The sequence below is a fragment of the Tiliqua scincoides genome, chromosome 1, assembly GCF_035046505.1.
Source record: "Tiliqua scincoides isolate rTilSci1 chromosome 1, rTilSci1.hap2, whole genome shotgun sequence".
Taxonomy (NCBI): domain Eukaryota; kingdom Metazoa; phylum Chordata; class Lepidosauria; order Squamata; family Scincidae; genus Tiliqua; species Tiliqua scincoides.
This window is the reverse complement of record NC_089821.1, coordinates 219517560-219531234: the sequence shown is the minus strand read 5'-3', so window position 1 is coordinate 219531234 and position 13675 is coordinate 219517560. Positions and strand designations below refer to the sequence as shown.

General features: G+C 42.2%; 1 protein-coding gene across 2 annotated transcripts in view; it reads right to left on the bottom strand.

Annotated features, from left to right (window-relative positions):
- The window catches only part of TULP4 (TUB like protein 4), a 135668-nt gene that overhangs the window by 83912 nt on the left and 38081 nt on the right, over positions 1 to 13675 (bottom strand). For both annotated transcript variants that reach the window (XM_066616114.1, XM_066616123.1), the window contains exon 2: positions 11212 to 13490. In XM_066616114.1, the coding sequence (XP_066472211.1) occupies positions 11212 to 11463 (252 nt within the window). In that variant the 5' untranslated portion in view covers positions 11464 to 13490. The remainder of the gene's footprint in view (positions 1 to 11211; positions 13491 to 13675) is intronic.

The following is a 13675-nucleotide window of genomic DNA, read 5'->3' as shown; positions in this document are numbered from 1 at the left end:
GCGCAATTTCCCTCAGTCTGAGCCTCGCTCAGATGAGCACAGGGAAGCTCAGACGATCCTCTAGAGGGGAGGAAAGCAGAGCATTCCCTTCCCTGCAGAGGGGTCAGATAGTGTCAAGCGCCACTTGATGATAGATCACGGTTCCTATCCCCGTCGTTAACTGGCACACGACTGTACAGTCTCATAAGAGAGCGTGGCACAGTGCAGATGTATGACAATGGTGTATTCTGCCTTAGTCTTAGTATTAATTGTGGGTTATTAATCCATCAGCATGTGTAACGAAATTTCATTCTCATATTCAGAGTGGCTACAATGAAAGTTATACTCCAGGTTGATTACTCCTAATCCAGAATTCCAAAAACTGAAATATTCCAAAATCTGTACCTTTTTAAGTGCTGTCACCCCGGCCGGCATAGCTGAAGGCATGCTGGGGTCCTACCCTGCTGAGGAAGCCCTCCGCACTGGGCACCAAGCAGCTATAACCCAGAAGGTGGTGCAGGTGGCACAGAAGGCAGTGTGGAGCTGAGTGAGCAGGCAGGCTTAGTGTGGGGGGCCTTCCAGAGGGTGATGGGAAGGATCACAGCAGCAAATAGTTTGCAAATATAATAAGGCAGACAGCAAATATTCCAAAATCCAAAACACTTTGTTCCAGGTACTTTGGATAAGAGATAATCAACCTGTAATATTCTCACAGGTTTGAGAATGAACCTTTGTTCTGAACTTTTCTGTCGTTTTTCCCCCACATCAAACTAGCGAGTTTCTTCCTATTTTGTTGATTATTAATACTTAACTCTTTAAACTTCTGGAAGAACGAAAGATAAACAGTATGAATTTTAAAAAGCATGGCTACATTAATCTGCCGTCTGTGATCCTACGGCCATCCCAAGTAAAGCTGTTTTGTATTTTTCATTTCTGATCAACAACATTATTTAGGCCACTCATGCCTCAAATATTGCTTTGACATTTTAGAGAAAGGCAAGACAGAGCAGAGAAGAGGGGCTGTTTTGATGGACCCAATAAAAATTATGTGCTTCCCAAAACCAGGTGTTTTTTTTTTTTTTTGAAAAAAATGTTTACAAACATCCCATCAACAAAAGGTTCGTTTTCATTTTTAAATGGAACCTTTAAAAACATTAAAAAACAAAACTAGCTAGCTGGTCATTCAGCTGGTTTTAGTCCAGCACTGTGACAGAAGTACCAGGGAGGGCACCAGGATGCAGGTCTCTTGTTATCTGGTGTGCTCCCTGGGGCATTTGGTGGGCCGCTGTGAGATACAGGAAGCTGGACTAGATGGGCCTATGGCCTGATCCAGTGGGGCTGTTCTTATGTTCTTATGTGACAGGAAGACTTTAATGATGAATAAACAACTATAATAGATAACTCTCTGGTTTACCCTATCATTTTCATCTTAAATGATAGCAATTTCCCAACCTCATAAAAAAAATTTAAACCTAATAAAGTCTTTCCTTAATACCAAGGTGCCACTCTGATTTAGTTAATATTTTATAAACATTGCAAATACACACACACTCAGGCACACACCCCTAAACCCAACAAGAACACTTTTAAAAATTATATGTGTAGAAATTCCTCTGACTTTGGAAGCCTCAGCGTTGAACTCTCTGGAAGTTCCAGGGCAAGGGGTAGGTGGAATGTGTACTATTATAGGTTTTAAGGGAACCTGAAACATAATATTATAGTGCTGTAACCTTCCTGCTCTGAAATTTGGATAAAGTTTCTGTTTTGAAAAACAACAGTGAAATAAGGTTGCTAAGCAAAAAGAAAGCTCAACAAGCATATATCGCCAAGGATCTTTAACCAGAGACTCTGGCACTGGGGTTGAAGGATCTTACTATCACAGAAACCAACATAGCTCACAGGGAGAAGGAATGGGTGACCTGAGCCTTGTTGCACCGCAGTACTCCCCAGAATGGTTACTGTACCCCCAGGAATAGTAACTAGGCAGGCTTGGAAAAATTAGCTGACTGGGCAACCACTTCAATCCTTAGTGGCCCTCAGTGGTGTAGTGGTAAGTTTTAAAGTGCAGGAGTTCATCATAACATCCCATAAAGACTATAATAAACAAAAATCTTCCCTTTCTGTGCCTTTTTGATCTGCTATCCTCTTCACTGATTTCCCAATGGACCCCATTTCTGGTCTGCAGTGCCTCCTTCAGCACCAGTTCCAATCCAGCCTCCCTCTGCTCTCCAGGTCTAGTCTCTTCTCCATGTTCCCCTCATCTTTGCCTCTGCTTCTCCTTCTGCCCATCTCTCCTCTCCCTTCCCTCTGCACAGCAGCCCCTTTTATGGGCCAGGACCATCTTCTGCTGTGAAGAGCATGATGAAGACATCAGCGCTGGACGTATCTATGGTAGCTCCAGGCGAGCCTCAGGGCCACAGTGCACATTCAGAGCCACCAGGCACAATGGCTGCTACAAATCTCCTTTCCCACCGGTACTCTATTACTTCCTAACACTACCATTTATCATGGGCCTCTCTGTTTGATCTCCCGGGTTTTCTTATGACTTTCTCACCTCAGTACTTTCTGCTTCTCTAATAGCAGTATCTAGCTAGCTTCTTTAGGATCTTATCAGTTACACTGTTCACCTCAGGATTGCTTTGCACACACAGTACCTCTAATCAGCTGGTACTGATTCAGGAAAAGGGGGGCTGTAGCGCAGGGGCAGAGAAAAAAAGAAAACAGAAAAATGCACATATCCCTTAATGTAAGTACTTAATGTAAGATACACACACACATGCCTTTTTATTACTGAGCTTGTTCCTATTTAAAAATAGGCCACGTCAGCCCAAGAAACAAAATGTTTCTCAAATCTTGATACAGAGCATGAGAAAGACATAAAGTAACTGTGCCAAAGGGGACCTATATACAAGCCGGCATTTGTGATTGAAAACACAATTGGCTAAGGACTTTGTACTAGTGATATAAACACAGATTTTATCATTGTCTTCAGCAGAACATGGATCTGATGTGTGACCGTATTTCACCCTTTTACCATAACTGCAGAGCAGCCTCATCTTTTTTGCAAGCTCTGTTGCAAAGTTAACCCTCCTCTGCTTTCTACTTGTTAATCAAAGCTCTTTTCCTTCCATCTCCTCTTCTTTTACCTTCCCTAGTCTTGCTGTAGTCAGCCCAGCCCCACTTTGTCTACCTGCCCCAGTTTTATCTGGCAGTCCCCCACTCAGACAAAAGTGGGGCTAGACTAGAGCCTGCTTAGTTTCCAAGATGACCTGCATACCAGTACTTCTAAAACAGCCAAACTGTCAGAAGTTGTCAGACACTGCTGCTCCTTCATAAGTCAGCAAGAGAGTTACTCAAGGCATCCACTAAGCACCAGGAAAATTCACCTTGGTCACCACTTCCGACTCCTTAACAATGTTGCCTTTATGCAAAGATCAGGAGAAAAGTACATTCTCATCAACTCTTTTTCCTGCAGTATGCAGACCATGCTTTTCAAATTCATTTCCTGACTAACCAAAAAATCATAATAGTCAAGCTGAAGAACAGAAAAGAAAAAATAAATGAGTGGAACACCGATACTAACTGAAACCTAATCCCCTAATGATACATCTTCATATGCTTCCAGACTCTCTCTCTTTTTTAAAAAATGTGGCTGGAGATCTATGTCTATGGTACATTACTCTCCGATGCGGTGCTAATTTAAGCACATCCTGCTTCCACTCAAGTTGTGTCAAGGGAGAAGTTTTTTCTTCCAAGCCATGAATACAAAGCCAAAGAGACTGACTGTCAGCAGAGCACTTAAAAGAAGCATCCTATGATACTTGGGCTTTGTCTAGTTCTGCTGAATATGAACCAGAATAACAGCCCCAAAAGAGAGACTATCAAAATGGGAAGCGCAGAATCCTATCAGCTCACAAGACTCTTGCCCAAGATATGTTATCCCCCCTCCAAAAAAAAGTTTGCTATAGCATGCATCATTGTAGACCTTTGGAGAATGGAAAGAGGAAACATTTTAAGTCTCCTCCTGCAGTAGTTCAATTGGGAAAACTTTTCAAGACTCCTTACATTCCTATCAACAATTACATCTGAAGGAGAATTAATAGTGTTGCTTAGGAAGATATAGAAAGAAGCCTCTGCAAAAGGAGCTCTTTAACCAATGACATTGAAATATTAATGACATTATAAGTATGTTGTATTTAATTAGCAAGCTTCACCTTTACGTATCTACATCCAAGGGCTTTACCGATGAAACAAAAACAATTTGCCCATCAATAAAATGCAAGAGCCAGTAAAAAGCAGTTGAAAGTGTTATTTGTTTTAGGTCTTAATTGGGCATTTTGGGTGGTTTTAGAATGTTCTGATAGCAGAATTGTTTTGATTATATATTTATGGAAATACTATTATTGTATTTACACTGTGGAAGCCAGACTGATGGCTTTTTAAAGCTATGTAAAGAGATATGAATTTTAAAAATAAAATGGACAGATTGCAAAGCAAATTCTATCTTATTGATTAGGAAAAAGGGGAAAGCACCTCTTGCTGCTGAATAACTGGTCTACACTGATTTGGAGGAATCTTTATAAGTTACTACTGTACAATATCAGGATCCAGTGAACTTAGGTCCAAATCCTATCCAACTTTGCAGCCCTGGTGTAGCCATGCCAATGGAGTGTGCACTGCCTACTGTGATGGGAGGGTAGTTATGGAGACCTCCACAAGATAAGGGAACACTTGTTCCCTCACCTAGGGGCTGCACTGCAGCTGTACCAGTGCTGGAAAGTGGATAGGATTGGGCCCTTACTTAGGAACCCAAGTCCTTTCCAGTCACAGGAAAAGACTGCTAACCATTTTTAGCATTTTTGGAATATTCTTTTGAAGACTCATTCAGCTTCTAGCTAAAGAACAAATGAACTGCCAAATAGCAGTATACAAATGCTGCACACATTCTAGAGCAGTGTTTCTCAACCAGAGGTACTTTTACCACCTATGCTACTTGAAGTGATGTCCAGTGATACATGAAGGACCCGAAATTCCCACCACCTGGCAGCAAGATCAACAATGCAATATGACAAACAGCAGTAGGAAGCTAGGTTTGGCAGTCAGAGCTCCAGAATGTGCTTTCCACGAGCTTCAAAAAGCCCTCCCACCCACCAAGTGCTCGTTGCCATTGTGCACTGTTGCAAATGTGTCGTAAGGACCAGCAGAGTTTGGCTCCACTGGATCCTGAGCCCCGTGTGGGACCGCATAGTCTGACACAGGACTCTCCAATTCTGTGGCAGCTCCAGAGCTGCCACAGAATCAAGTAGCCCCATTGGGGGGCTGCTTCCTTTACCCGGGGGAAGGAGACAAAATCCTTCCTCCAAGGAGCCACCACAGGCTGCCAGGTTGTGCGTTGGATGTCGTGGTTGCCATTTTGGCACTGCGGCAGCCCTGTGCTCTGGGCAGCTCAGGATTGGTCCACCCGCCTCTTTCCAGTGTGTGCATGTCACATCTGGCCTCCAAATTCAGAAGTAACTGGCAATGACATAATCATCAGTTACTTCTGATGATACTTCCAATAGGTAGATCATGCGAAGTGGTACAACAGGAGACCAATATTGAGAAATGCTATTCTAGACCTTTTCGTTCAATAAGCTTCCTGCCCCCTAAGCTCTTTTACTGGTGCTGGGCCCAGCTACCTGCCACTTATGGCAGCAGCCAGGCCACATGGAATGGCATGTCATGTTTTGTGACAGTTATAAAGGGCCTTAATCTGCTGGAACAAGCAGCATAACTAGTGTTCCAGCAAGTTAAGGCCCTATTGGGTTTGGGCCACAAGAAACATTACACATACTAATTGTGAATACTCCCCAACTATACTACATGCAGATAAAAGTGGGAGAAGGCAACAAGGATTCCCATTTCAAAAGGCAGATCTATTTACAGGTTTTAATGTGAAGAAGAGCTTCTTGAAGCTCGCATATCTTTTGTCAAATGCTTTGCTTTGATTCAAAGAATGCACAAGGGGAAAAATTTATTTGCCTGTTTTGAGAGGCTTAAACAGTAATATGTGAAAGCAGTTCAATCTTCTTACTACTTTCACAAGTTCCAGACAAACTTGGAGATAAGGCAAAAATTAACTTATCAGTACAAGACCATTTGAAATTATCGCTGTCCAGTAACAACCCAACTATGCCTGGCCAGCAGTTCTTTTGTGTTCACTAGTATACAATATTGTGAATTATTTCTGGTGGTTTAATTGGGTTCATATTCATTCAAAATAATTTAGTCAGGTTGTTTTAATCAACATTGCATCTTTTCCAGGTATTATGGCTCAGAAATGAAGCCCTCATACAATTCTTCACTACCAAGATATTTGATAGCACAGGCCTACAAAATTGAAAGTCAGAAAAGTTTTTCCCAAACTTTATGGTGGTTTGATATGAATTTAGGGTGCCAATTTCAAAAATGGCATCCGTTTTGCCCTATCACGTCTAGTTTTGGAGATATAGTATAGCCTCTTTAGTGAATGGTTCAAGCAGCTTCCTCATGAGGAAGCCATGGTGTAGGCTTCCTCATGAGGAAGCTGCTTGAACCATTCACTAAAGAGGCTATGCCATGTCTCCAAAACTAGACGTGATAGGGCAAAACGGATGCCACTTTTGGAATCAGCACCCCAAATATACCCAGGAATTGGTGTAACGTTTAAGGAAGCAAAATGTGTGTTGGCCTGTGTAGTTTGTTACTTGCACTTTGCAAATAGTATCTTCCTGTTTGATCTCATTCTGAAAGATCGCTCCTCACAAAAGTTAGCTAATGCGCAGTTTGCACCTACTCATCCAAAAGACCTCATTACCACTCACTAGTCCATTATTTTCCACAGAGACAGTGTTGTGTGGACTCACTGCTAAAGATCCATTTTAACAGTTGAACAGAAGTTAAAAGCAAATGAGTTGTTCTGTTTTGCTGAGCACACTAACGATTCGGGTTTAATTCATGAAAACATGAAGTATCTTGCATATGCCTAAGCTCACGCTATATTTTAGTCTGACAGATTGAATTTTAGGCAGGCACACAAAATTATACTAAATGTAGCTAAATTGTTAGAGATGGCATATTTAAAAAATGTGTGAACAAAAAACATCCTACAAGATTGAAGATTTGTGGTGTGGTTACCGATCAAAATCTTTATATGGCCAACAGGCATTAAGCCTTCAAAGCTACATCTCCCCCAAGCCTGTGTGACCAAGTACAATGGAGGATGCAGTCCCTGTACCTTTAACCGTTATATAGAAGAGGGGATTTTGGCAGGAGCGGCCTTTTAAACCCTTCCATGTTAAGCTGCACCTGCTAAAATTCCCTCTTCTATACAACGATTAAGCACTCTGTCCTCCACCATATCTAGTCACCCTTCCTCCAAGCTCCCCATTTAGTTATATCATCCATGCCAACTGGACCCCTAGAATTCTTCACTCCCCATACAATGCCTAGAGCTTCCTCCTCCTACCTCCCAGGCCCAAACAGCACCCCTTCATTCAACACTGAACCTCTTTCAACTGTCCCCAATCCACCACTATCCCAGGCTACCAGCATTTTCTATCTTCACTTCTAATGGCTTCATCTCCATGGCCTCCTTAGGAGTTGGTAGAGGCCGCATACAGCCTCCATGCTGCCCATACCCAGTGAGTTCACACTGGCCAACAGCAGCTGGCACAGGGGGTCAGGGAGGGTGGGCAGAATATATTTCAGAAGGGGGTGAGACTAGCCTCCAGCACTTCGCCCAGATCTTAACCCCTGTCCCAAGCGGCCTGGCATTACACCAGGCTGCTTGGATATGCACCAGTGATTTCACTGGCGCAGTTCTGAGTAGCCCCATTTTGATGGCTGGGGCATTACTCAGGGGATAATACAACTCTGCCACAGAGATCCAGCCCCTCCAGCCATTTACAACAGCAGATTAGAAGATCTGCTGTCATACAAGGTCCATAGGATTGGGCCAAAAAAAATATTCCTCACTGCACATATTTATATACTCATTTTAAAAATTGCATTGACTTAAAATTTTGCATTTTCCAGTTTCAGACTCTATTATTTAAATCTAATTATCTTGCAATAAAAAAATAAAAAAATAAAGTACTGCTGTACTGTGGAAGTTGTCATATGCAATTGCTTGTGGCTCTATGAGTCATTTAAGAAATGAGAAGATCAGCTTTTGTTCCAGGCATTGTCAGTAATCTGCTATCAGAGGCTCTCCCCTGACAGTGGTTAAAGATGATGAGTACAGTCAGACCAAGACAGGTTTCTACAAATGGATTTTATTGGAACCTATTCATTGTAATTCCACCATACTGAAAAACAACAATGGCATTTAGTTTCCACTGGCATTTCACAAAGATATTCCAACACAGACTCCATGCCTATATTTTCCAGCAATTACAATCCATCACTAAAATTTACTCTATTGATAGATGATTTTGTTACAACACTTCTCTACCACTTTTCAACATCTAATTCACAAAACAGTTTACAGCATAAAACACAAACACTGTAACTAATATCAACAGGCAATGATTAACTACAACTAAAATAAAACAAAGGTCAAAAGGCAAACCAGTCAGCTGCAGAATCAGTCTGAAGGACTACCTTTTCCACATGAACCTACCCATTCACAGAGCCCTTCAGTGCGCCTTGCTCCATGCTCTACTTCCTGCAGAAATATAGTTGACTGGGACACATGAGAGAGCCTTTTCACTTAGGCTGTGGAACTCCCTCCACAGGGGAAATACAACTGGCTCAGTTGTTAATGGGAAGTGAAAATTCACCCTTTTTTATCTAGCCCACTTATTTTCAACCAGTGTGCTGTGGCACACTTGTGTACCACAAATGCTCTACAGGTGCACTGCAGGAGTTCAGGGGGACAGTAATTTATTAGTAGGGCAATAGAGGGATGTGTACCCCCCACGAGCCTCATGGTGTGCCTTGTCAATTGTCAAAAAACGGATGGTGTCAATGCTTCTACTGCCTGAGGACCCAATCCTATGGGCCTCCAACGCTGGTGCTGAGCTCCAGTTCCAGTGCTGGGTGTAGCAAACGTGCCATAAGGCATGTCCATGACACCCAGAGAGGAGGGGGCACCGGCACCAACTCAGCGCCAGTCAATGCTGGGCCCAGCACCGAACATATACCAGAGCAAGGTAAGAGCTCTGGGCAGCAGTAAGGCCTTCGGAGCAGGGGTAAGGCATTGAAGGGCAGAAGATGGTGGGGAGGAGGTCAGGGTGTGGCAGTGACTGTCCTGGAAGGGGGTGGAACCAGCAGCAAAGCCCAACACAGAGGCTCTCAAGCCTGCTCCGCAAAAAGCCCCACTACAGATTTGAAAAGCCCCACTGTGGGACCTGGAGCTTTCCTGGGGGACCTGGAGCTTTCCTTGGGGGAAGGGGATGAATATCTGCCCATGGAGACCTTGGGCACTGGATACAATGGTCGCCATTTTGGCATGACTGCACCCGACGACACTGCTGGGATAGGACTGCATTTAACGTCTTTTTGATTTCATTTATTATTACTTTTTGTTTCAAGAACCATGTTTTATGTAGTTTTTAAAAGATGCTTGTAAGCTATCTCAATGATTCCCGTGGTGATGGAAAGGGGGATATACATATCTTAAACAAATAATAAAATAACGTGGAATTAAATTTAAAAAATAAATATATAATACAAGAATTGTAACATTATAGGAGATCAAAATCAACAAAATCAACTGAAATGTTTGTTTATAAACTCATGAATCAAGGCCATTCCCTATACATATTCATGTTTCAGCAATTTCAGAAATTTAAATAATTGTATTTAAATCTATACTAAGAAAAAAGATACAACCACCTACATTGCAATATCTGACATCCTGAGCACCTTTGCACTTGCAAAATTTTCTGTTCCCCAGGATGATACCAAGCACTGAAACTTAGCATTGCAATCTCCAACATAGGAATCAAAGTCAATCTCAAAAGTTACATCTCCAATAAAGCTAACATTAAAAAGCTTTCCTTCTTCCTAAAACAGAAAATGGATGAAGCTCAAAACTTAAGTCTTATGAACAGTACAAGATGAACAGAGGTTAAAGTGGAAGACAAATACAAACACAATTTCACCCATCAATTGATGTGTGCAGGTTTTAACAAGAGCAATTGTTCTCAAACTGGTGGGTCATGACCCACCAGTCCAAGAACCACTGCCCCTTTACCCTTAAGGGGCGGGGCAGGGAGAAGGCAGCAGCATGATCCTTAGGATCACGCCGCTGCCAGGTACTGAGGGGCATTTTGTTCAACTCACCCACCTTGCACCAGCCTCCTGGGGGTGCGGGGAGCCCCGTGGATTTGTGATTGCAACCCGGAAGTGGGTCATGATCTCATTTTTTGAACATTCCGAGACACAGGGAGCCCTGCAGAGGGCTCTGTGGGACTCCCCGCACTCCCAGGAGGATGGCGCAAGGCGGGTGAGTTGAACAAAAAGTCCCTCAGTCCCCAGCAGTGGCATGATCCTGAGAATCAAGCTGTTGCCTTCCCCCCGACTCCGCAAAGACTCAGTGGTTCACAAATTCTACACAAGATTTTGAGAACCACTGAATTAGAGGCTAATGATTCCTGATGCTTCCCAACTGAAATCTAGTCAGGACTGTCACAGAGAACTCTTAGGTTTTCTTTTCATTTTTCTTTTCTCTGCCCTGAGCACAAGTTGTAGGCTTTCTGCCACCCTGACAGTGAGGAAATGCTTAAGACAATTGTAGGCTCTGTTAATTCCAGTTCTTTCTCACTTTTAGCATACAAAACACTCTTTAAACAATCATATAAGTTTAAACCCTTTTTAAACCTTGAAAATACAATGCCCAAGCATGGTCATTGAGAAAGTCCAAGAGCAGGGGAAGAAAAAGCAGGACAGGCCTAATCTTTCATTCTGTGTGAACATCCATCAGTGGAAGGTTTATTTTCCAATTTGTGCCTGAATCTGTTCAGTTTTCTTCCAGTTTGCTTAACACAACCAAATACATTATGGCAAAGAGTTATCGAATATAAACTTTGAACCCATCATAGTTATTTACCAGACCAGACGAGGGATGGCAAGGAACGAAGAAAACTGAAATTTCACTCATCTATTCTGAGCAGCGTTCCCAGACCTTTCAATCATCAAAGTTATGCACTGTGAAGACCATTTTGTTGTTCTTGCTAAACCAAAATGTATTACATGCAGTTCACTCACCTCACTGTTGTGTCCCCTTAAGTTAAAGTTGATTCGCTGGGGGGTGTTTCTGTCTCTTCTACAGTGGCTGGAAGTGAAGGTAACTCCTACAACTCCCCTGCCATTTCCTGTTGCCAGCCAGCCTTCCTCATAATACCGCCTCCGGCACACAGGTTTCTCCTTTTCACTTTTAGGCACCCTGCCTTTCCAAGAGAGGCAGAGGATGTTGGAATCGCTGCAGAGAACAGGCCCATGTTCCACTGCTGCATACATGCTTTGCCGTATTTTTCCCTTCTGGCATAAGCAAGTACTATGTCTAGTGCAGAAATTGTAAATCAGTGTTTTGTTTTATTGATAAGACCAAAAGTTTTAGACAGATCAGAATACGAATGGGCAGAGAGAAGGTCTGTTTTTATAAATATCCACCAAATGCATAGTGAAAAATTTCTCTATAAAAGATGATGACCACTAAGAAAATGTAATGTTTAAAAAAATCAAAACACATCAGGTTCATTTTGATTTTGAGTTGTTAGAGTGAGGGTACACGTATGCTTTGGAGAAACAGCTACTTCAGAAGAGGCATTCAGAGAAACGATGAGCCGCCTTTTTGCTCAATTTGATATAATCGTCATACTGCCTGAGATTTCCAGTATAGCATTATGCAATTCCAGAGACAAAGGTTTGCAGATGTGTAGGTTTCAAGTAACTTAAGGCTTTAAAAAGATTTCCTCCAGTTGGGTTTTCACACATACACATATAGGACATTCATTCATCTTTCCCCAAAGCTGCCCTCTGGTATATCTTCCCCACCAGACGAATTTCTGCTGCTAAAGCTGAAATAGATTGCATAAAGGGAAAAAAAAGGCACACAGACTGTGCAAGACCACAGACCAGAGCTTTGTGCAGTTAACAACGTGCCCGGCCAGACAGGAAAGCCCTCTCCAAATTCAACAGCTCACTGTTTCACTCAGCAGTCTCTGCCATCCAAAAGCAGGCCCATTTCCTTTGCAGCTGGTGGCTTCCCCACCACCTCTGCTGACGTCTCAGTTTATCGCGCTGTCTTGCCGGCTTCCTCACGACTCGCTGCCACACGCATTCATGAAAACGAAAGCCCCTTTTCATTTAGCAGTTGTGTGTGTGTGTTTAATGCTTTGAAGCTTTTAAAGCAGATATGTTCACCTCAGGTGAACCATGAAGTCTCCTCCAAAACATTAGGCTGTTTTACGCCTTTGACTTTTCCCTTTTTTCCGCTAGAAGAGAACCGTAGGACTTGCTTTTCATCCTCTTGTAAAAACAAGTGCCAAAGCTAAAAGCACATAAAGTAAGCAATTATGTGCAGATTGTGTTGGATTCAAGACAGGAGAGAAAATAGCCAATTAAAAATAGATAGGGGAACCACACGGAAAATCCAACTTCCCCTTCCTTCTACACTTTCCTGTGATATCTCCTTTGCTTGTTCAAGAGGTTCCTTCTTTATTGGTGGTTCCCTAAAGCACAGATTCATAATTCTCACTACATTTGCAGTTGTAGAATGTATTCTTTTTAATTGTTCCAAATGCTTTGAATAATATTATCTCAGATGATTAGTATTTGTACCATATTACAAGAAACAAAGGAGAAAGAAAATTAGCAAATTCAGTTGCAAAACTCAATACAGGATGACAAAGATTATAAAGTTCAACCTCTAGATCTGTCCCACTGCTCCTGAACTTGCTTTTTTCCAGTCATTACCACACAATTATTTGTTACTATTTAACAGGCAATCATATTCAACCAAATGGAATTTGTCAGAGTCCAATGCAGAAAAGCACCAAAGACTTGTGCATTATTCCTTTTTTGGGGATGACAAGATCAAGCTCCTCTCCGCTCAGATTATTTTATGGAAACTTTATAGAGGTATTTGTGTAGCTTATTCTGCGCAGAGGGTAATTTTCTTCTTCCGGTTCCTGAAAACTTTTTTTCACTTGCTGCAGACCATATGGAAGGTTGACCACTAGTAATAGAAGGCATTCCATGGGCTTTTGGTCCTTGTGCTGTCAGGTTGCTCCATCTGGTGCTTGAACTAATCTTCATCAATTGCAAAAACTCTCCAAAGAATGCAAGTGCCAGACTGTGTGATTGTGGAAGTGTATGTGTATATACATATACATACACACACACACATATATACACACATACAGTATGCACAGGCGCTCCCTCAATTTAGCAATTTGGGCTGCATCTGGCTTTCACAGTTTAGCTATGGCAGTCTCGTGAACCATCTGTCACTCAAAGTCGGGACTCCCTGGATATTTCCAATTCTGTAAAACAAAAATGTAAAAAGTTATCTACCTACATATCCAAAGATACACAAGAAAAACCAAGGTTGTATGAGGCTGCAGTTTAAAGTATGTGAGAGGGTTACTGGGGCAGTGATTCTCTTTCGGTAGGAAGTACAGGTAGTACAATCTTCACTGAAGTCATACAAGTACTTAGTTGATTTCTC